This window comes from Amphiura filiformis, chromosome 7 (genome assembly GCF_039555335.1).
Source record: "Amphiura filiformis chromosome 7, Afil_fr2py, whole genome shotgun sequence".
NCBI lineage: Eukaryota > Metazoa > Echinodermata > Ophiuroidea > Amphilepidida > Amphiuridae > Amphiura > Amphiura filiformis.
Window position 1 is genome coordinate 6752093 of NC_092634.1, and position 23359 is coordinate 6775451.

General features: G+C 35.2%; 2 protein-coding genes and 1 non-coding gene across 3 annotated transcripts in view; 2 read left to right on the forward strand and 1 right to left on the reverse strand.

Annotated features, from left to right (window-relative positions):
* LOC140157592 (uncharacterized) overlaps window positions 1-23359 on the reverse strand; it is a 120052-nt gene that overhangs the window by 7549 nt on the left and 89144 nt on the right. The window contains exons 14-15 of the mRNA XM_072180831.1: window positions 2510-2685; window positions 318-445 (exon numbers count right to left, since the gene is read on the reverse strand). Of these exons, the coding sequence (XP_072036932.1) occupies window positions 318-445; window positions 2510-2685 (304 nt within the window). The remainder of the gene's footprint in view (window positions 1-317; window positions 446-2509; window positions 2686-23359) is intronic.
* Window positions 3491-8876, forward strand: LOC140156460 (uncharacterized). The gene is made up of 4 exons (XM_072179406.1): window positions 3491-3500; window positions 4500-4615; window positions 5246-6665; window positions 8863-8876. The coding sequence occupies exons 1-4, from the start codon at window positions 3491-3493 to the stop codon at window positions 8874-8876; spliced, it is 1560 nt and encodes a 519-aa protein (XP_072035507.1).
* Window positions 4943-5016, forward strand: Trnat-agu (transfer RNA threonine (anticodon AGU)). The gene has a single exon. It is a non-coding gene; the product is annotated as a tRNA-Thr (tRNA).

Genomic DNA, 23359 nt, shown 5'->3' on the forward strand with positions numbered 1-23359 from the left:
TAGCTAATAATATAACATTTCAAGATGACACTATCATGTCAAAAACATTACCACTGAACACAACTGATGGCATAATGATAACAATAAGCTCATTCTTTACTTTAAATGCATATTTTAATTACTTATAGACACTTCATTTTGTTGGAAGAGTGCAAAAGGTAGTATGCGTATGAGTCATTTTTGGTGATAATTGATTTTTGATTTTGTGCTAAGCAGCAGAAAATTTCCCATTGAAATGTACCATATTACCCACAATGCTTAGGGAACATCACAAGCCCCTAGGTTTACATGGTTTACAAGACTTTATTGACAATTACCTGATTCAACTTCAAGTAGTGATAGAGAGAATGAGTGTACAGCTTGTTGAAAGGAAGCATTGGTTTCTGTTCTCCAGGCGAGTAGACTCTGATGCAGGCTACGTTGCTTGTTGAGGTTGCACATTTTCCTGAAAATTTAACAAAATTTTAACACATAATAATAAATCCCTTTCAATTTCTCTATATATATGGTCTACTAAAAGTTGCATCTTCACTGAGCCCTTCTACTGTCACTTTTCGGGTTGTATGGGTGTGATCCTCGGCCATACAATAGCATGGTTTAATGGCTCTAACCACCACGCAAGCAAAGGTGTTGGTAATTGCGACCACCATCCATCATAGGGCTGGATAGCTCAGATGGTAGCGCTTTGGCCATGTAAAAGCCAAGGTCATCGGTTCTAATCTTACTTCAGCCAAATTCTCTTCCCTTATTCACATAATAATGATCATAATATACACCGTGAATGTGAATCTATGTGAATAAAAAGAATCAGTCACAATTTGATCATTGATGGAAATTGAACATGCATGTATTAACTCTCTCCATGCGGGTGTCGACTGCAGACGACAAGTTTCACATTTTATTTGAATTTTCAAAAATTTCAGAATTGTAAATTTTCATATTTGAAATCAGCATGAAAAATGCATTAAAATGAGTACAAACAAGCCTATTTATTATTGGTTCAGTGATTATTATGATAGCTCTTGATATTTTGAGAAAAATTCTCAAAACTTGGTCTTTTTATGTTGAAGCTTATGACTAGCACGCAGAGAATTAAGCATGTTAAATAACTACACAGTATAAATTTCACAGGGACAAGTATACAAAGTTCATGATCATGATCTTGTTATTTGGGCATCAGAATTGTCATGTTAGTCATGGATTTCCTAATATGGATCTAGTCTGTTGAAACTTGTAATTTTTTGTTCAATTGTGTCTCAAAATTCTAACACTGTGAAATTATAACACTGTCATATGTACACTTGGTCACATATTGACTGCTTGGTGCTCAAACCTGGTGAGTGCATTTTCAATTAAGTCACCAGTACACTACAAATTAAACGCCGCCTCAAATGTAGATACACTTTCTAAGATTAACAGAACTACATTTCAGAAATGCCCTTGGCATTTACAGATTTCAAAATGTACTTGACAGGTTTGTGTTCCAAGTAATCGGATATAATGTCAATTTGAACCACTTTTGGTGACACTTTAATAACATGAGTAGTTTTTAAAAAGATATTAAAATGTTCATGTTTCCATTGTAATTTCACATTAAATTGTGTTATAATTAAAGACCGAGATAAAAAGAATTTATCGCGCCTGATGTCACTGTTAATTACGATCCTTGATTGGTTTACACAGGTTAATCAGCGCCAAGAAAAGGAAGACCGATCTATCTGGTGCTGATCGGAGAAAAGGAATGGCAGCAAATGGCGAAAAAACTACGTACTTTAACAAGGCAAAAAGCAGCTTTTCTAGGCATTGTGGACATGGTGCCTTCGGTTAAGAAAGTTTCCTACTATAAAGACCTAACTTTTGAGATGGTTTGCATGTCGAAAGGTGCAAAATTAACAATAAGGTGCCCGGTTATAAATCCGCGTTCAGCAAGTCATCATCACAACACTTGTAAACAAACCGTGCTCGAGTTTGATTGACAGATGATGTCAGACGCGATAAATTCTCTTTATCTTTGTCTTTCATTATAGTGCAAATCAGCTGGAGGGAGTATCCCATCATGCATTGCAGTCTATCTGCAATAAACATAGTAAATGTAAGGAATTAATAGTCCTACAATGCTAAAATTCTGCAGACCTAGGGTGATGTTAGGGATGTTTTTCTTAGATTTATTTGGTTTTAAGCAAAACTATATATTTACTAGTGCCGTCGTCGACATGCCTTATGTCGATTTACTAGTGCCGTCGTCGACATGCCTTATGTCGACATCGGCACGTATCCCAACATGTCGACATCAAAAAAGAAATTTTTTTAAATATTTGAATAACAAGTCATTTTGGGCCCATAACTTGCTTTTCTGGCCAAAAAATATTTTTTGAAAAAAAAAAAAAAAATTGTTTGAATTTTTTTATGTCGACACACTGTTGACGTCGGTATACGAATTATATCGACATGTTGACATTAAAAAACAGTGCCGACGACATCACTAATATTTACGATAAATTTGTCATACCTGGTGAATTGTGCAACCTTTGTTTGCTTCTGCCAATTGTTGAAGGTTGTCAGAAGTGTTCTCTGCCTTCTCCCATCCTTGATATTCACAAGTAGATCTGCTGTCAACTTCTTCTGATGGGTGATGTTGTCATGCCAACGTCTGAAATATACCCTCAATAGAAGATGAGATTGAATCTGTAAGACAAAACAACAACAACATATTATATAGTTATATATCAGCTCCTAATCGGTGAGGGAATTGTTAGGCTTTTAACACTACCCAGCAAACACAAAACGTTTTCGACATCATTCGCAAAAGGTTATAAAAGGTTGTTAGAAATCGTTTAAATGTCAGGTTATATAAAGGGTACATTAATATAAAATAATTTCATAACATATTAAATATCATTTGTTGGTAATTTACTATACAGCAAACATAAATGTTTTACAGAAAACATTTAAATGTCGGGTTATATAAAGGGTATAAAAACGTTTTAATAACATTCCAAAAACATTTTTGAAAACTTGGTACAAATCATTCTAAACAGAATGTTATTTTGGGGTTGAAAAATATTTTACAAAAAAATGTTTGCCCAAAATATTTACAATAACGCTTTTTAAAATGTTTTTACGACCTTTATATAACCAGCATTTCTGTGTTTGTTGGGTGCAAATATTTTAACATAATGTTATTTAGGTGTTGACAAAATATTTGGCCAAAAATGTTTGAAAAAATAGTTTACAATGACATTTCGTAAACATTTTAAATATATTGTTGTAGTGAGTTTTATATAACCCGACATTTTAATGTTATTAAAACGTTTTTACCTAAACCAAAACCCAAAATATAACTTATTTAAAACATTTTAAAAACGTTTTTGTGTTTGCTGGGTATGACGAAAGTAAACCCACATTTAGGCCCTTTTATTATCAATTCAAAAGTGTATTAACATGAAAGGTTTTCTGGAACTAAGAATGATCTTCATGTCTTAACGAAATCATGAAAACAAGTAAAGAAGCAAATAAAAAATAGGAAGAAGTTGTATTTCAAGTTGCATTAATATGAACAATTAGACCTCTCAAACAATAAACAGTGGTACTTAGTAGGGCCCCTACTCTATAACATCACACTATTCATGATTTTTTGTGTCTTAACAAAATCATGAAAACAAGTAAAGAAGCAAATAAAAAATAGGAAGAAGGTGCATTTCAATTTCCAGTTTAAAGTTGGAAAATTAAATAAGATAATAATGATCTTTTAACACTCCTTTCTAAAACAAACATTCTAACCCTGTCTAAAGGGCAGGCTTTGTTGCTATAAAAGGTTCCAATTTGATTAACTCATTTGATTAGGCTCTTTAACTGTTTTGATTGCGTCACCATGCAGTCAAAACCCCTTGAAAGAAATCCCCTTGTTACACACATCAGGTAAATAAAGCTATTGTAACACACACTTTACTGTACATATACCGTATATGGAATTAATACTGTATATGAATTAATATCTTTGGCTAATATTAAACTTGTGTATAATAGATTTATGGGATAGGATTGCCACAACATCATGCTATCCTTCTTATTGGGCTCCTTGAAAAGGTGCCTGAATCAAGAGCCCAATAATCAAAGTGTCTCAAAAGTGTGTTAACGTCCAAAAAGCTGTTTCTTTTTACCCAAACTTAATGCATCATGCAGACTATAATTATTTCATGATCATGATCTCTAAAAACAAACTTCAAGTTTCCTTAGTGAAATTGTGATAGCGGAAAGCCATCTGGGTCAATCAAATATTTGGGCTGAACAATTCTGGCAACTCTGTAACCTGATTGATCGGTTTTTCAAAAATAAGAAATCTATCTATACATGCACTGAATGAACAGCATACATTTCTGCTACCAGAAACATCACAAAGTCAAAATACATTATCTGGTGCAATTTGTATTTAAACTGGTAAAACTAGACCTGTTCATACATGTAGATTTGTGAACAATTATGATAAGCAACTTCTTCAGGAAATAGTACACAACCACCTGTTGACAGCTGGAGCACCGTCAGGACAGAGGAGTATTACAAGACCCACAGAGAGCCTGCATCTTTACCTGTTGTGGGTACAGATTATACTTTGAAGGTAAGATACAAATTGTCTTATCACCCATTCTATTCTAGCCACTCAATGGACTATCCCAGTTGAAATCCATACACCCCATATGGAAGACATGATCTTAATCTTCCACACAGGGAGTGTAGATTTCAAATGAAATTATCCATTCTGGTAACTCTAATTGAAATCTACATGGTGGGAGGTAAAGATCGATCATTAAGATCATGTTTTCCATAGGGGGTGTATGGATGATAAACTGGAAAAGCCCATTTCAAAAAAACAAAATAATGAAACTTCAGTGGAGCTTGAACAAATTGAAATCAAAAATTTATATCTTCCGTTCTTCTCCAGCGTGCCTCTGTGGCTCAGTTGGTTAGAGCGTCGTGCTAGTATTACGAAGGTCGCCGGTTTGAATCCGGCCGGATGCACTGGTTTGTTTTTTTCAACGTTCTTATGCACTGGCCTACTCTGGGGAAAGATTACAATTTGTTCATCCTATTAACCCAGAGAACTAAGTATTATAATTTTCATACTTCAGTGGAGCTTGTTTCAAATTCTATCAAATAATAGTGAACATAGCATTGGCCTTCAAATCAAGTCTCTATTGTATTATTTTTGATTTTTTGATTTTTAAATGTGGTCTCCATTTCTTTTCAGGTGACTATGAAGGGACAAATTCAAGACAGACATATCTATAGAAGATGCAAATATTGTGGCTTCAATGCAGGAAGCGGATCTCGTTTTATATCTCATATACGCCATCATGAATTATGCATCAAACCATATTGGTACACCAATCCTCAACTTAAGCCTAAAGCTGGATGTTCTCATATGAATCACCAAAATGGACAGAAAAGTGTCAACGGCAGCAACCGAAAAGTGCCACCACAACAACGCAAGCGTAAAGAGGCACATGGAAAGCTACGGGTCAAGATGAAATTGACCAAGAGTGCAAAAGGTAAAAGCAAGTTTAAATGTGACTTCTGTGATAAACCATTCAGGTTTTTGAGTACGAAGAAAAGGCATGAAATGACCCATACAGGTGAGAGACCTTATACATGTAGCTACTGCAATAAATCATACACAACAGTTGCAGCCAGGAGGGAACATGAATGGACTCACACGGGATACAAACCATACAAATGTAGCTACTGTGAGAAGCACTTCCGAGCAAAATGTCATAGAAAAGTTCATGAACGGCTACATACTGGAGAAAAACCTCACAAATGCAAAGTCTGTGAGAAGACCTTCATTCAGCATAGTGGATTAATTGAACATGAAAGGACCCATACCGGTGAGAAACCATTTAAATGTAGCTACTGTGATAAAACATTTGCACGGTACATAGGTATCAGGCAACATGAACTAACCCACACTGGTAACAAACAGTTTGACTGTAAATTTTGTCAGAAATCTTTCCTGAAGTTGACCACGTTGAAAAGGCATGTGTTAATCCACACAAATGCCAAGCCACATAAGTGTGACACATGCAACAAGACTTTCAGACAGGCTGGAACGCTTGATGCCCATAAAATGACCCACACTGATGAACGCCCTCACAAATGCAGTCATTGTGATAAAACTTTTAAACTCAAAGCTCACATGAAACGACATGAGTTAAAACACACAGGAGAGAAAACATATCATTGTTCTTTCAGTGAATGTGATCGGGCTTTTATGAGACAAGATGGTCTGAAAAAACATGAACTGACTCATACTGGAGAGAAAAGATTTCATTGTAAATACTGTAACAGAGCTTTTGCCCGTCGGTCTTCTGTGGTGGATCATGAGCAGACACACACGGGTGAAGAAAAGCGCCACAAATGTAAATATTGCTGCCAATCTTATAAGAGTTTGACCTGCTTGAAAGAACATGAATCAACACACACAGGAGTAATGCTGTACACGTGTGAGTATTGCCCCAAACAATTCCATTTCAAAGTGAACTGCAAGCAACATGAAAAGAAACATGAAAGGGATTCATTACGGATTCATCATTGCAAACATTGCAGCAAATCATTTGCACAATCAGATGAATTACAAGTGCATGAAAAATCTCATCAATGCGGCTTCTGTGGTAAGATATGCCCGAATATGAGTCGTCTGAGTCAGCATGAAAAGTCACATCTGACAAAGACTCACAAATGTCAGTATTGTGATATGGCCTTCAGGTTTTTAGGGCAGAAAACGCGCCATGAGATGATCCACACAGGAGAAAAACCCCACAAATGTAGCTACTGTTCAAAGACATTTAATAGAGGAGATACATTAAAGTCCCATGAAAAACTACACAGTGGCCAAAGAAATTATAAGTGCAGTTACTGTGATAAAACTTTCACACAATCTAGTGGATTGAAAGAACATGAAAAGATACATACAGGAGAAAAACAGTATATCTGTAAATTTTGCTCAAAGTCTTTTATTAATATGAATTCAAAGAAACGCCATGAGCGAACACATGATAAGCCTTCATATGACACTGCTACAAAAAAGCACAATGCAAAATTCCATTGTACTGAAAGTTTTCCCTTATAATTCATGGATTTCAGGCAATTGATCACAAGTTGTAATATTTTAGAAATGATTGACACTAATTGAAACAAGTGAAGTGTATCTATCTTTACCAAATATTCAATTGTAATTTTTTCTGACTCAAACTATTTGGTACCTATCTTGTTTCTTTTGTAAATAGATTTGAACTTTTTGTCTTTTTTGTATGTCAGTAGTAAATAGATTTGTATACAGTATGTATAATTAGGGCTCAACCAATTATCGGATCGGATACCCTATCGGCCTGATATTTTCGATATCAGTATCAGATTGGATATTGCTGGTAAAAAAAAATCAAAAATCTATTATTCACAGCTAATTTGAAAAAAAAATGGAAAAAAAAGTTATGAAAAAATTATTAATATTATTCATATTATTCACCAACAACTTTTTATAAAAACAAGAAGAAATAATGCTAGCAGTAAAGTTATGTGTATAACTGATTGATTTTTGTAAACAATTTGATGCAATAATGAATTGTGTGATTTTTGAATAAACTAGTTATTAAAATCAAATGATAATTATGTTACCGTTAATCATAGTATTAGTATGACTAAATAAGGGTTTTATCAAGTCTCAGGAATGTAGGAAAAGTGACATAACTTCCAAATCAATTTGTACATGGCACAGAAAGGTTTATACAATTTTCTGAAAGAGTCAAGAAATCTAAAATAATAAAACAGATTTAGAGTAAAAAAACTTTTGGCGTGTGGCACTAGATTTTTTTGAGCATGAAGAAGGGGTCATTCCGGGTAGGGGGCGAAAATCAACAAATTTAGCACAAAATTGCTGCAAAAAGTGGAAATTTGTGTGATTTTGAGTTTTTACTGGAGCCATCGGAGAGCTGGTAGAGTTCTGACTGGGGCATGTCAAAGATCCACACTGAGTGATGAGATTGTAATGCTACACCCAATATATATATGACACAAAAGGAAGCAGGCTTAACTTGTGTTAAGCTTCAGATTAAATTGGTTAAAAGTGCATTGATTTTAAAGAAAGAGAACTTTTCTGATGATTTTGAACTTGTTTACATTTACTCTTTCTTTTATTAGTAATTCAAAAGGGTATCACTAAAATTGTATTAACAATAAAATGAAAGGTTTTGTGAAGTCTTAATAAAGTCATGAAAACAAGTAAAGAAGCAAATAATACATAGAAAACAATTGGCATTTCATTTTCCAGTTTAAAGTTAGAAATTTAAATTAGGACTGATGATCTTTTAACATTTCTTTAATTTTAATGCATGTATATATACATATATATTTTTTTTTAAAAGAAAAGAAAAGATAGATCGATTGATCTATCAGACCAGACCAGACCCTGTCTGAGAGGCATGCTTTGTGACACAGTAAAACCTCATTAAAACGAAATTGGATACAAGAAAAAACCTGTTATAAAGAAGTAGTTTTCCAGAACCAAGATATAAAATTCTTTTGTTATTTATTGTTTTTACAACCCTGATATAACAAAATTTGGATATAAAGAACTAATTTCTCTGTCCCTGACAACTTTGTTACAATGAGTTTCCACTGTATTCAAATAATTTGATGTTTAATTGCTTGGGCTCATTGATAGTTTTGAATTGTATTGCCATACAGTTGAGAGCCCTTGAAAAAATCTCCTTGTTACACACCTTATCACAGGGTTGCCCGCGATTTGAGAGCCCAATTGGGTGACTTTTGAAGATTTCCCCTGCAACTTTTTGTCAATTTCCTTTCCTATAGAAACCAATGGTTAGGAGAAAAAATGAGCGACTTTTTGATTATTTGACTCACACTTTGGGCTGAATTTTTTTGGCAACTCTGCTTTATCAGGTAAATAAAAGCTATTGATACACATGCTTTACTGCACACAGACATTGATTTAAGATCTTTGGCAAGTAAGTATTAGACTCAAAGATTTATAGGACATGGTTGCCAGAACATCACACTATCCATCTCATTGGGCTCCTTCAAAATGTGTTTGAATCAAGAATTCACCATAGTCAAATGAAAGTGTCTCAAATGTTTGTAAACCTCCAAAATGCTGTTTCTTTTGATATAAATATCACACATCAAGTAGACTGTAAATCATGATATCTGAAAACAAACTTCAAGTTTCCTAAGTAAAAGCAGAGGAGACTTTTATGGTAAAATTGTCTATCAAATATTTGGGCTGAACAATTATGGCAACTCTGTAACTGATTGATTCACTTGATTGATTGGCTTTCAAAGATAAGACATGCATCATAGATTATCAAAATATGCCACACTATTTTCTGTTACCAGAAACATCACATAGTCAAAATACATTATCTGATGCAATTTGTATTTAAAACTGGTAAAACTAGACCTGCTTATAGATGTACTTGCCAACAAAAATTATGAGAATTAGCAACTTCTTCAGGAAATAGTAGACACCCACCTGTTGACTGCTGGAGCACCATCAGGACAGAGGAGTATTACAAGACCCACAGAGAGCCTACATCTTTTCCTGTTGTGTGTACAGATTATACTTTGAAGGTAAGATACAAATTGTCTCATCACCCATAAATTTTTATTCTAGCCATGCACTCAATGGGCTATTCCATCTGAAATGTATATACCCCATGGAAGACATGACCTTAATCATCCACACAGGGCTACACAGGGGGAATTTAAGGGATCTGGAATGAGCGTTTTGACAGAATTTTTTGTGGGACATGAGAGCACATCAGACATGTCAAATTTTTTCCCAAAAAGACCTCATTTTTTTGGTGTTTTTGGAAAAAAAATCCATATCTTCAACACGAAAGGTCAAAATTTTTAATTGATCGTCGGCTTTTCATCCCACCTACATACACTTTAAGTATAACTCATCAGATTTATAAAGTTTACTTTGAGTACTGTTAAATATCAAAAATATCAATTTTTAATCATTTGCCATAAAACCTGTATTACTTTGCAAATTTCAAAAAAGCAAAATTATTTGATATCAGAAGGACATTCTTCGCATTCAGAATGCAATTCGATATGTTTGATGTGCTCTAATTTCCCACAATAAATACTGTCCAAACATTCATACCCCATAAATTCTCAATCCCTGCGTGGAAGATTGGTTAAGGTCATGTCTTCCATAGGGGTGTATGGATTTCATCTTAAAAAGCCAGAGAAACCAGTGACCATATTTTGATCCTATTTAAATTACCTCCAGTTGAGCAAAATGAATTTCTATTATATTTGTTGTTGGTACTTTTCATAAGTAACATGATAAGGCCTACTACAGTACAAACATGAATTTATTTTCAATGTCAAACTTCTGTAGTGGGTGCATTCTCATTATTTTCTATAATTCGCCAGCAAAGTGATTACATAACTCCTTGGTAACTGGATCATGCACCTTTTGGAATTGGTAGTTATGCCATAGACTTTGTGTTGCGATCATTTCGATTGTGGTGCAGAACTCAAAAGCGTGATCCAGTTGACATAGTGATAATCGGATTAACACGTAACACTTCGCTGGCAAATTAAGAGGCGGTCCTAACAATTTTCTTATGTCTTAATTATCATAAGGGATCAATAGCATACCTATCATTGAATATGATAACCATGCTGTTTTGAATAATTCTTACAAAACTAATTAATGAAACAATAACCAGACAAAAGTACAAAACACACACAAAAAAAATAGCAAGCATTTTGAAAAACAAAAAGGATGAGGGCGAGACGCAGAAATATCTTACACTTACCATAATGCATTTTCTCAATTTACTGATATGCTATCTAGTGCAACATGGGCCGCTAGTGTTGAAATGTGCCTCAGTGAACAGATAACATCCAGATCTTGTAAAACGTGCTTATTATTTTACTATCGACCCATGTTTAGCCAGTACATCGTCGTGTATTCTCAAAATGAGATTTCAATCAAATAATTGTGAACATTGCATTGACCTCTCATATCAAGTCTCCATTGTATTATTTTCAAGTTTTTTGATTTTTAAATGTGGTCTCCATTTCTTTTCAGGTGACTATGGAGAGACAAATTCAAGCCAGACGTATCTATAGAAGATGCAAATATTGTGGCTTCAACGCAGAAAGTGCATCTCGGTTTATATCTCATATACGCCATCATGAATTACGCATCAAACCATATTGGTACACCAATCCTCATCTTAAACCTAAAGCTGGGTGTTCACAAATGAATCACAGAAATGGACAAAAAGTGGCAACGGCAGCAACCGAAAAGCGCCACCACAAAATCGCAAGCGTAAACAGGTACCTGGAAAACTGCGGGTCAAGATGAAATTTACTAAGACTGCAAAAGGTAAACGCAAGCTTAAATGTAACTTCTGTGATAAACCATTCAGGTTTTTGAGTAAGAAGAAAACGCATGAAAAGACCCATACAGGTGAGAGGCCCTATGCATGTAGCTACTGCAATAAATCATACACAACAGTTCAATCCAGGAGGGAACATGAATGGACTCACACGGGATACAAACCATACAAATGTAGCTATTGTGAGAAGTACTTTGAGCAAAATCTCACAGAAAAGTTCATGAAAGGCTGCATACTGGAGAAAAACCTCACAAATGTAAATTCTGTGAGAAGACCTTCATACAGCAACATGGATTGATTACACATGAAAGGACCCATAGCGGTGAGAAACCATTTAAGTGTAACTACTGTGAGAAAACATTTGCAGGGGTGATGGCAGGAGACAACATGAACTAACCCATACTGGTAACAAACAGTTTGATTGCAAATTTTGTCAGAAATCTTTCCTGAAGTTGACCACGATGAAAAAGCATGAGTTAATCCACACAAATGATAAGCCACACCAGTGTGACATATGCAACAAGACTTTCAGACAGTCAGGAACGCTTGATGCCCATACAATGACCCACACTGATGAACGCCCTCATAAATGCAGTCATTGTGATAAAACTTTTAAACTCAAAGCTCACATGAAACGACATGAGTTAAAGCACACAGGAGAGAAACCATATCGTTGTTCTTTCAGTGAATGTGATCGGGCTTTTATTAGACAAGATGGTCTGAAACAACATGAACTGACTCATACTGGAGAAAAAGATTTCATTGTAAATTCTGTAACAAAGCTTTCATCCATCGGTCTCACGTGCAGGTTCATGAACAGACACACACAGGTGAAGAAAAGCGTCACAAATGTAGATATTGTTGCCAATCTTATCAGAGTTTGATCAGCTGGAAAGAACATGAATCGACACACACAGGAGTAATGCTGTATACGTGTAAACACTGCCCCAAACAATTCCATTTCAAATGTAGCTGCAAGCAACATGAAAAGAAACATGAAAGGGATTCGTTACTGATTCATCATTGCAAACATTGCAACAGATCATTTGCAGATGCTGTCAAATTACAAGTCCATGAAAATTCTCATCAATGCAGCTTCTGTGGTAAGATATACCCAAATATGAGTGTTCTAAAGAAGCATGAAAAGACACATTTGTCTAAGACTCACAAATGTCAGTATTGTGATATGGCCTTTAAGTGTTCAGAGCAGAAAACTCGCCATGAGATGATACACACAGGAGAAAAACCCTACAAATGTAGCTACTGCTCAAAGACATTTAATAGAGGAGATACATTAAAGTCCCATGAAAAACTTCACAGTGGCCAAAGAAATTATAAGTGCAGTTACTGTGATAAAACTTTCACGCAATCTAGTGGATTGAAAGAACATGAAATGATACATACAGGAGAAAAACCACATATGTGTAGCTATTGCCCAAAGTCGTTTATTAGTATGAAATCAAAGAAATATCATGAGCGAACACATGATAAGCCTACGCAAGACATTGCTACAATGCAAAATTCCATTGTACCATTAAGAGTGCAATTGATTGACATGAAAAGCTACAGGGATGGAAATCGTGGAGCATATACTTAGCCCTCTACCATGACAACTCAGGCTGCAACAACTAAATTGATATAGACGAATCCAACGAGTCAAGTCATGGTCAGGATTTGGTCGGCCATCTTTGGTTTCCCGCTAGCACAAACCTGGTGTTGTGAGCGCCCGATTGTGCAAATAAAAGCCACCTAACACCTAGAGAAGATGCAAAGACGAGGAGGGTTAATAGAATAATATATACAATAGACATGATAGAGGTAATCCTGTCGCATCTATTCATACATAGTCCTTTTGTTCATCCATTTGTACACCTATGAATATATGCGACGGGATTACCTGCGGAATTATCTCTATTGTATTATTCTATTAACCCTCCTCGACCTTCTCTAGGTGTGAGGCAGCTTTTATTTGCACAACTGTTGGAACTGTATTGTGTTGTAAACTTAAATCATTCTTTCGTCTACCTGTGTTTTCGCGGAAGGTGTAAAACGGGTGATGGAATGCAGTTTAAAATTTCCGCCAAGGCCAAATCATTTCACATTTTGGATGCATTGTAGCCAACGGGGACCCAACTAAAGGCTGCTAGTCAGGTGTAGGAATGTGTGTAATTGGATTTGTCTATATAGAGCGTTGGCTCTTATTAAGGTGGCTGTGTACTCTCAGACATGCATGTAGTAAAAGTGCAATAACTTTGTAATTATTCGCGCAAAACATATAAAAGTATACATTTTTATGAAGGCAAGACATCAATAAATCTTAATATAAAGACAGATTTGGGGTAAAAGCAACAATTTTGAAGAAAATCACAAAAAGTGAGTTTTTGGCAATATTTGTTAGGTACATCATAACAAAAAACACTCTTTCCAAAATATTTTATTTTGTTTTTAGCTCAATCTTGAGGCTCCATTCCAAAAACGTTTTTTTTATTTTTTGATATTGGCCTTATTTTTTGAGATATTGACCATATAAGGCATCAAAATGAACTTTTAAAATTCAAAACGCCTATTTGCACAAAATGATGCCCAAAATCGGAAATAGACCAAAATATAAAAAAATGAGAAAACCGTTTCTTGAGTTGAACATGCTTTTTACGATGATCATATTTGCTTACCTATAGATGCTGTATTTATTGAGTTATCGTGTACCTAAATCGTCATTTTACCGAGAAAATGAACATTGAAATAATGGCCGTTGAAGTTTAAAGTGGTCACATTTTGCACTTTCATCGAATCTCACAGGAGAATGCGACAGTTTTCGTTTTTGTAACTTATATTACGTGAACATCGGGTAAATCCACAGCCCCTTGAGAAGTTTGAGCAAAATCCCTTCATAACTTGATATTTAAATCGGGGGAAAGAACTTGAAAAAACCCACATTTTATCAGCTATTAAAACGGAGCCATTTGACCACTAGGTTTTTGTGAAATCAGTGCTTCCGTGGTGTTTCCATAAGATGCGCCGCGCAAGATGCAGATAAGCGTCAGCGTATGCGTCGCGATTTGTGCGTTAACAAATTGCGCGACACGGAACGCGATGAGTTGTTGCGTGCGTGTACCTTGCTGGTACAACAAAGATTTTCTTTCCTTTTCAATTTCAAACACGAGTGGAATAGTGAAATAAAATCCTTAAAATATTGCAGTTGGAGTTTACAAATCTGGATTTTCATTCCTTGTATTTATAAAAACATAACAAGGTACAAACATATCAAAAAACTCAATTTTGAGAAAGAAACAATGGCTAGAGTACACTGCCGCGTTAAAGTATATCCTTGTATTAAAAATGCAAATGAGACAGTTTACGTTTCATAGCTTTCATACTGAAATTTCTGGGCTTGCCTTTTGTTATTCCCCATTTCAAATGCTCAAGGACATATCTTTACAGATGAATGAGCATGAAAAGAATCTTCCGCACATCTATATGGTGCAGAGAAAATATCAGATTAGTTGACTCAGGATATGTAATGACACCGGTGTCGACTGCAGAAAACAAGTTCTAAATTTTCTTTAAAAAAGTAAAAATTTCAGACTTTTGCATTATCATGACCATATTTGGAAGAAAAATGCATTACAATGAGTACAAAGAAGCCCAGTATTGGATTATTGGTACTTCAAAATCAAACTGAAATCATATAAGGAAAATATGGAATTATGATATATAATATCATCAAATTTTACATATATGATAAGTTGAAAATGTAAATTATGCTTGCTTTCATTTCTGAATAGATTTTAACTTTTTTGTATGCGAGTAGAAGTAGTTTTGTATTTTATTGTTTTGACTAAAAAAAGCAACAACAAACACTTTATTGCAACTATAAGAAATAATGCCAGCATTTAAGTTGAGAAATTTTTTAATGCAAATTGGATTTCTACACATGTGTTGAGTGTTGACAGTACAGTGTAAAGAATTTAAACCAGTAGGTTGATAGGTTGTCAAAATATTTTAAAAAAATCCTCATGTTACTAAGTTTTGCCCCATGATCCCACCTTTCTCCAAACAACTTTAAATAAAATATAAGCAAAATTCACAATAAAATAATATCATTTGGCTGAAATTGACAATTTGCTGAAAATTTTCCCTTGATTAAATGTAGTAATTTTTTGAAAACTTTTGAAGCAAATTGAAACAAGTATCTATCTTTAACCAAAATATTAAATTGTACATTTTTGCTGACTCAAACCATTTGGGATCTTTCTTGTTTCTCTTGTAAATAGATTTGAACTTCTTTGTATATTACTAGAAGTAGCTTGGCATAATTATGTATACTATTTTTGGGTGTTTACCAAACAAATTGTTGCAACAAGAAGAAATAATGGCAGCATTAAAGTTATGTGAAGAACTGATTGATTTTTGTACATTTTTGAAGTAATAATGAAGTGTGTGATTTTTGAATAAACCAGTGAAATCAAATGATAATTATGTTACCATTAGTCATACATTTGTAGTATCAGAACGCCTAAATAAGGCAAAAAAAAAAAAACATGTTTGTTTCCTGTAGCAGGTCAAAAAAGTCAAATGAGGTGTTTTATTTTTTATTTTTTTTATAATCCAAGGTCTTAAAATGAAAAAAAACAACAACACTTTTTTGCTGCAAATTGGAATGGGAATTTACAGTGGATCTCTTGGACACACACAAAAAAACACCATATTTCTTCATATTCAAGAATATTTATGATCCCCTTTCAACTTGCAGATTAAAAAAGTATTTAAAAAAATGTGTGACATTTTCTCCAGTAGTTTTTCACTATGCTCGTTTCTTGTGTGATGAGTAAAAAAAACCCACAATTTTTGGAATGCGGCTCCAGACTTTTTTTGAGTATGGAGAGGGGGCAATGGGAGCAGGTCAAAAATCAATAAATTTAGCACAATATTGCTGCAAAAAGTAAAAATTTGTGTGATTTTATGTTTTACAGGGGGGGGGGCATCAGGGGATAGGGAGTTCTGACTGGGGCATCTGCGTTAAAGATGCACACTAAGTGAGGTTGTTATGTTGTACCCAATATATGAATGACACAAAAAGAAGCAGGCCTAACTTGTGTTATGCTTCAGTTTAAATAGGTTAAAAAAAACCTTTTCCGATGATTTTGAACTTGCTGTTACTGTTCCTTTGAACTTGCTGTTACTGCTATAATTTTTGAGAAAAATGCAAAAATAGGCACAAAATTGGCCAGGGGTGTAGTACCCCCTTAAAGTTGGAAAATTAAATTAGGTCTAGATAATAATGATCTTTTAACATTTTTTTTTTCAATTTTAATACATGATTGTGAAAGAAAGAGAAAAGATGGATTAAAAAAACCCCATCCCGACCCTGTCTGAAAGGCATCTTTTGAGGCTATCAAATGTTCCAATAATTTGATAGATTAATTGATTGAGCTCAATGACTTCCTAGGTTTAGAATTGCATCACTCTACAGTTGAGAGCCCCTTGAAAGAAAATCCCCTTGCTACACACCTTTATCAGGTAAATAAAGCTATTGATACACAAGATTGATTTGGCAAGTACTAAACTTGTATAGATTTATAGGACATGATTGCCAGAACATCATGCTATCCATCTTATTGGGCTACTTCAAAATGTGCCTGAATCATGAGCCCAATCATCGGGGTTTCTCTATCTACAGTGAAATGAAAGTGTCTCAAAAGTTTGTAAACCTCTAAAATGCATTTCTTTTTAGTACATAAATATCATGCATCAATCAATCAAGACATCTAGGCCTATAATGATCATAATCTCTGAAAAAAAACTTAGTAAAACTGTTCTGAGAGCTGGGTCTATCAAATATATGGGCTGAACAATTATGGTAACTCTGTAAAGTAATTGATTAACTTGATTGATTGTCTTCTCAAAGATAAAAAGATGCATGCAGCGACACTATTTTCTGTTATCACATGGAGGTAGACAGATCACATAGTCAATACACTATCTGGCGCAATTTGTATTTAGAAAACTAGACCTGTTCATACAAGTAGATTTGTCAACAATTATGAGAATAAACTTCTTCAGCAGGGAATAGTACAAGCTAATACACAACCACCTGGTGCATCCTGAGTACAGGACAGGGGTATTACCCACACAGAGAGCCTGCAACTTTGCCTGTTGTGGATACAGATTATACTTTGAAGGTAAGATACAAATTGTTTCATCACTCACTTTGTTCCAGGCACTCAATGGGCTATTCCAGTTGAAATCCATACACCCCCAGGCATATGGAAGACATAACTTTAATCTACCACACAGATGGAATCATCCCTTCTCAAAATCAAACAGGGAACCTGTACAAAGCGGGAGTGTCATTTGATGAAATGAGGTGGAATCATATTGCAAAGGTTTGTGGGATGGGAAAGATATTATGATCTTTCTGTGGAGCTTGGTTTGAATTCAATCAAATAATTGAACATTACATTTACCTTTCAAATCTCCATTATTTTCAAGTTATTTGATTTTTAAATGTGATCTCCATTTCTTTTCAGGTGATTATGGAGGACCAATTCAAGGCAAACGATCTATAGAAGATGCAAATATTGTGGCTTCAATGCAGGAAGCGCATCTCGTTTTATATCTCATATACGCCATCATGAATTACGCATCAAACCATATTGGTACACCCATTCTCAACTTAAGCCTAAAGCTGGGTGTTCGCAAATGAATCACCGAAATGGACAAAAAAGTTACAACGGCAGCAACCAAAAAGTACCACTAGAAAATCGCAAGCGTAAACGGGCACCTGGAAAGCTACGGGTCAAGATGAAATTTACTAAAAGTGCCAAAGGTAAACGCAAGCTTAAATGCGACTTCTGTGATAAACCATTCAGGTTTTTGAGTACGAAGAAAACGCATGAAATGACCCATACAGGTGAGAGACCTTATGTATGTAGCTACTGCAATAAATCATACAAATCAGTCCCAGCTAGGAGGGAACATGAATGGACTCACACAGGATACAAACCATACAAATGTAGCTACTGTGAGAAGTACTTTCGAGCAAAATCTCACAGAAAAGTTCATGAAAGGCTACATACTGGAGAAAAACCTCACAAATGTAAATTCTGTGAGAAGACTTTCAGGCAACAACACGGATTGATTGTCCATGAAAGGACCCATACCGGTGAGAAACCATTTAAATGTAGCTACTGTGAGAAAACATTTGCACGCAACACAGGAATGAGACAACATGAGCTAACCCACACTGGTAACAAACAGTTTGACTGTAAGTCTTGTCAGAAATCTTTCCTGAAGTTGACCACGTTGAAAAAGCATGAGTTAATCCACACAAATGCCAAGCCACATAAGTGTGACATATGCAACAAGACTTTCAGACAGTCTGGAACGCTTGATGCCCATAAAATGACACACACTGATGAACGCCTCATAAATGTAGTCATTGCAATCAAACCTTTAAACTCAAAGCTCACATGAAACGACATGAGTTAAAACACACAGGAGAGAAAACATATCATTGTTCTTTCAGTGAATGTGATCGAGTTTTTGTTAGACCAGATGGTCTATATGCACATGAACTGACTCATACTGGAGAGAAAAGATTTCATTGCAAATACTGTAACAGAGCTTTTGCTCTTCGGTCTTATGTGCAGGCTCATGAGCAGACGCACACAGGCGAAGAAAAGCGTCACAAATGTAAATATTGCTGCAAAACTTACAGGGATTTGAGAAGCTTGAAAGAACATGAATCAACACACACAGGAGAAATGCTGTACACGTGTCAGTATTGCCCCAAACAATTCCATTTCAAAGGGAACTGCAAGCAACATGAAAGGAAACATGAAAGGGATGCGTTACGGATTCATCATTGCAAACATTGCAACAGATCATTTGCACAATCAGATGAATTACAAGTGCATGAAAAATCTCATCAATGCAGCTTCTGTGATAAGATATGTTCTGATATCAGTCAGCATAAAAGGACACATATGACCAAAACTCACAAATGTCAGTATTGTGATATGGCCTTCCAAGTTTTTAGGGCAGAAAACTCGCCATGAGATGATACACACAGGAGAAAAACCCTACCAATGTAGCTACTGTTCAAAGACATTTAATAGAGGAGATACATTAAAGACCCATGAAAAACTTCACAGTGGGCAAAGAAATTATAAGTGCAGTTACTGTGATAAAACTTTCACGCAATCTAGTGGATTGAAAGAACATGAAATGATACATACAGGAGAAAAACCGCATATGTGTAGCTATTGCTCAAAGTCGTTTATTAGTATGAAATCAAAGAAATGCCATGAGCGAACACATGATAGGCCTACGCAAGATACTGCTATAATGCAAAATTCCATTGTACCATTAAGAGTGCAATTGATGGACATGAAAAGCTACACTAGGGATGGAAATCGTGGAGCATTATAATTTTAACCCTCTATCAGGAGTGATTGCAGACAATAAGTTTAAAAATTCACAAATTTTGCATTTTCATGACCATATTTGGAATCAGCATGAAAAATTCATGCATTGAAATGAGCATAAAGATGCCCAGTATTGGTTTATTTAGAACTGCAATCAAAACTGAAATTATGTAAGGAAAATAATGAATTACAATATTTATCATCAAATAATGCAAATGAGGAGTTGAAAAGGTAAATAATGATTTGAATTCATTTATGAATCGATTTTAACTTTTTTGTATGCGAGTAGAAGCAGTTTTGTACTTTTATTGTTTTATTTTATTGTTTTGACTAAAAAAAAGCACCATAAAACATTTTATTGCAACTATGAGAAATAATGCCAGCATATAAGTTGAGAAATTATTAAATCCAAATTGGATTTCAACATACATGTTCACAGTGTAAACAATTTATACCAGCAGGAATGGAATTTTAAGCTTCTCCAAACAACTTAAATCTGAAATTAACAGCCAAATTCACAATAAAATAATATCACTTGGCTGAACTTGACAATTTGCTGAAAACTTTCCCTTGTAATTGATTAAAAGTAGTAATTTTTAAAAACTTTTGAAACAAGTGAAGTGTATCTATCTTTTACCAAATATTAAATTGTAAATTGTTGCCGACTCAAACCATTTGGGATCTTTCTTGTTTCTCTTGTAAATAGATTTGAACTTCTTTGTATATTACTTGAAGTAGATTGGCATAATTATGTAAAATATTTTTGTGTGTTTACCAAACAAATTGTTGCAATTAGAAGAAATAATGGCAGCATTAAAGTTATTGATTGATTTTTGTACATTTTTGATGTAATAATGAAGTGTGTGAATAAACCAGTGAAATCAAATGATAATTATGTTACCATTAGTCATACATTGTGTAATGTCAGAACCCTAAATAAGGTATCAATATGCCTAAATAAGGTATCAGTATGCCTAAATAAGGTAAGGGGTTTTATCAAGTCTCAGTAATGTAGTAAAAGTGATCACTTGTAGTCAAGTCTAATATTTTAAAACTCATAGCAAGAAAAAAAAACATGTTTAGCATCCTGTTTTTGAAAAATAAGGAAGGAAGAGGGGCTTTTATTTATTATCACAAAACTTTCCTGAAGTGCTTCTTAGGCCCAAAAAAAGTATTGTTGTGTTGCCTTCAAGTGGGAAAAATGGGAAAGTTGGGTCGGTCGGTCGGATTTCTTTTTTTTTTTCACCTTCAGTTTTTAAAAATCCCCTCAAATATTAAATTATGCTTCTTCAATTAGGGACATTTATTTGTCAATTTTGACTTCTGGATACTTGTTAGACATCAATTTAAGACTAGTCTTTCAATAAAATATTAATTTTAAGTGAAAAACATTGATTTTTTTTAACAAAACCGTAAAAATCATCATTCAAAATAAAATGCGACCCTGATTTTTCTGGATTTAGGGTGGGTCGATAGAGGCAAACACAACAATTTTTTTGCCTTATACATTAATACGGTTATAGAAGGCTGTAGAACTTCTCAAACATCTTCATTAAAAAATTATAACAGAAAATTTGGAAAATAAGAAGAAAATTTAAGAATCTTCAAAAAAGGAAGCGGGAGGGACGCTAAACATGTTTGTTTTTTACTCGGCCTAAGTATTTATAAAGCATCCAATTTTATGTTTTAGGAACCCTGGGGAGGGTAAAATTTGGGGGGGGGGGCAGGGGAAAGAAATGTTTGCGGAGCTGAAAGAGGGGAGGGCAAGCAACATAACATCCTAATCACTTGTCGTCAAGTCCAATATTTTAAAACTCATAGCAAGACCAATAAGTATTTCTAAAGAATCCAATTTTATGTTTTGGATCCAATATTTTCACAGACTTGGATTCATCGAAATATAATAATGGTTGCAGTAGGATTTGAACTGTTCATTTGAGACCAAATGTTAACCAAAAGCCTTACATAATGACGGACACACTGACTGATGACACACAACTCATGATGCCATAAGGTATTCATTTTCTTTCGGACAACTAACAAGGGCAAACACATAAGGACAGGAGTACAAACACCACTAAATCCTTCCGCATTTGGTGTAACCCTTGATAGTTTTGGTAAACATATAGCACAGGGTCATCACCCCGATATCTTCATGGCAGAAATCACCATGGTAGGTTGAATCCACAACCACGCATGGCCATTTTGTTCCGACCTATTTAATAGTTCAATAATGGGCAGAGGGACATCCGACTAAAGTTTAAAAAAAAAGTTAAATCCTTCCCAAGCCTTTCGGCCAATTGGGCGGCGCCTATCTCCGTTTCATAACCATAGGCCACATGTCTGCAAGCAGAAAAGCTACAGCAGGGGTTAGTCCACTGGTAGCCATGTGTTTAACTTTCCCTACTCCATTCTTTCAATGCCGAACGCCTGGTAAGAAGGCAGTTATGGTACCATTTTTAAAGCCTTTGGTATGGCCCGGCCGGGATTCGAACCCGCGACCTCCCGATCGTACGGCGGAAGCTCTAACCACTAGGCCACCACGCCACCTAAGGCTATTGACAATAGCCTGGTGACTGATCTCTCTGTGTGTGCGTGAGCATGGTATACGCCATGAGGTCATCTGCTTTTAGACTGCCTCCACGAGTGTCCTACGCTGCGCTATAGTTCCGCACATATAAAATCAGAATTTTTGTCAGTTTTTGAGCTCAATACGCCTCTTTCTCAATATGCAAGCTAACGACTATCATATCCTTTCAACACATATATTCAAGTGCAAGCAAAAAAATATGGCTTCTTTAGAATAAAAAAATTACGGGAGATATTCATCATTTTCTACCCCGGTATCCAAAGATTTATCGTCTGAATATGAAATCGTGCATAGCACATTCATGTGTATCGATTCCGGGTATTGATTTTAGTGTCTCTGCTGTACAAAGTAGTTATTAACCAGGCGATGTCGGTGTGCATAGGCCTGTAGTGCAAACAAGTAGGTGTCCCTTGGGAGCAAAATGGTTAGCCATGATTGTTTATTATAATTATAATTAAATTTAAAGAAATGTAATTGATCAATGTTCAGAATATTACAAAACGGTGTACTTTGATCAGGTCAGAAACTAATCCATGTGCGGACATGGTAAGGAGGCATTTGTGCAAGCTGAAAATTAAAGGTGGCGCTGTTCAGGTCCTCGTTTGTTTAAAAAAAAGCAATTTTAAGTAATCAGGGATGCAAATTGTGCAGGAGCGGGGAGCACCGCTCCTAGGAAATGAGAGTCAAAATTGAGGAAATAATGCCATGGGAAGAAAAAAGAGGGAGAGGAAAAAAGAGGGAGAGAGAAGAAAAGAAAAGAAGGGGAGAGGAAGGGGGAAAAGAGGAAAGAAAAAGAAGAGGAGTGAGGTACAAGATAATAGGGGAGGGCTGTGAGGAGGCAGTGAAGCTACTGAATGGAAGAGAGGAAATCTTTAAATACACTGGTTGTGCAAAATTTGGAGGAATTC

Excerpts from the sequence above, each read along its gene's own strand:
- LOC140156460 (XM_072179406.1), top strand. Across the intron at positions 4,616-5,245 it reads GTACAGATTATACTTTGAAG|GTGACTATGAAGGGACAAAT; the intron begins GTAAGATACAAA and ends ATTTCTTTTCAG.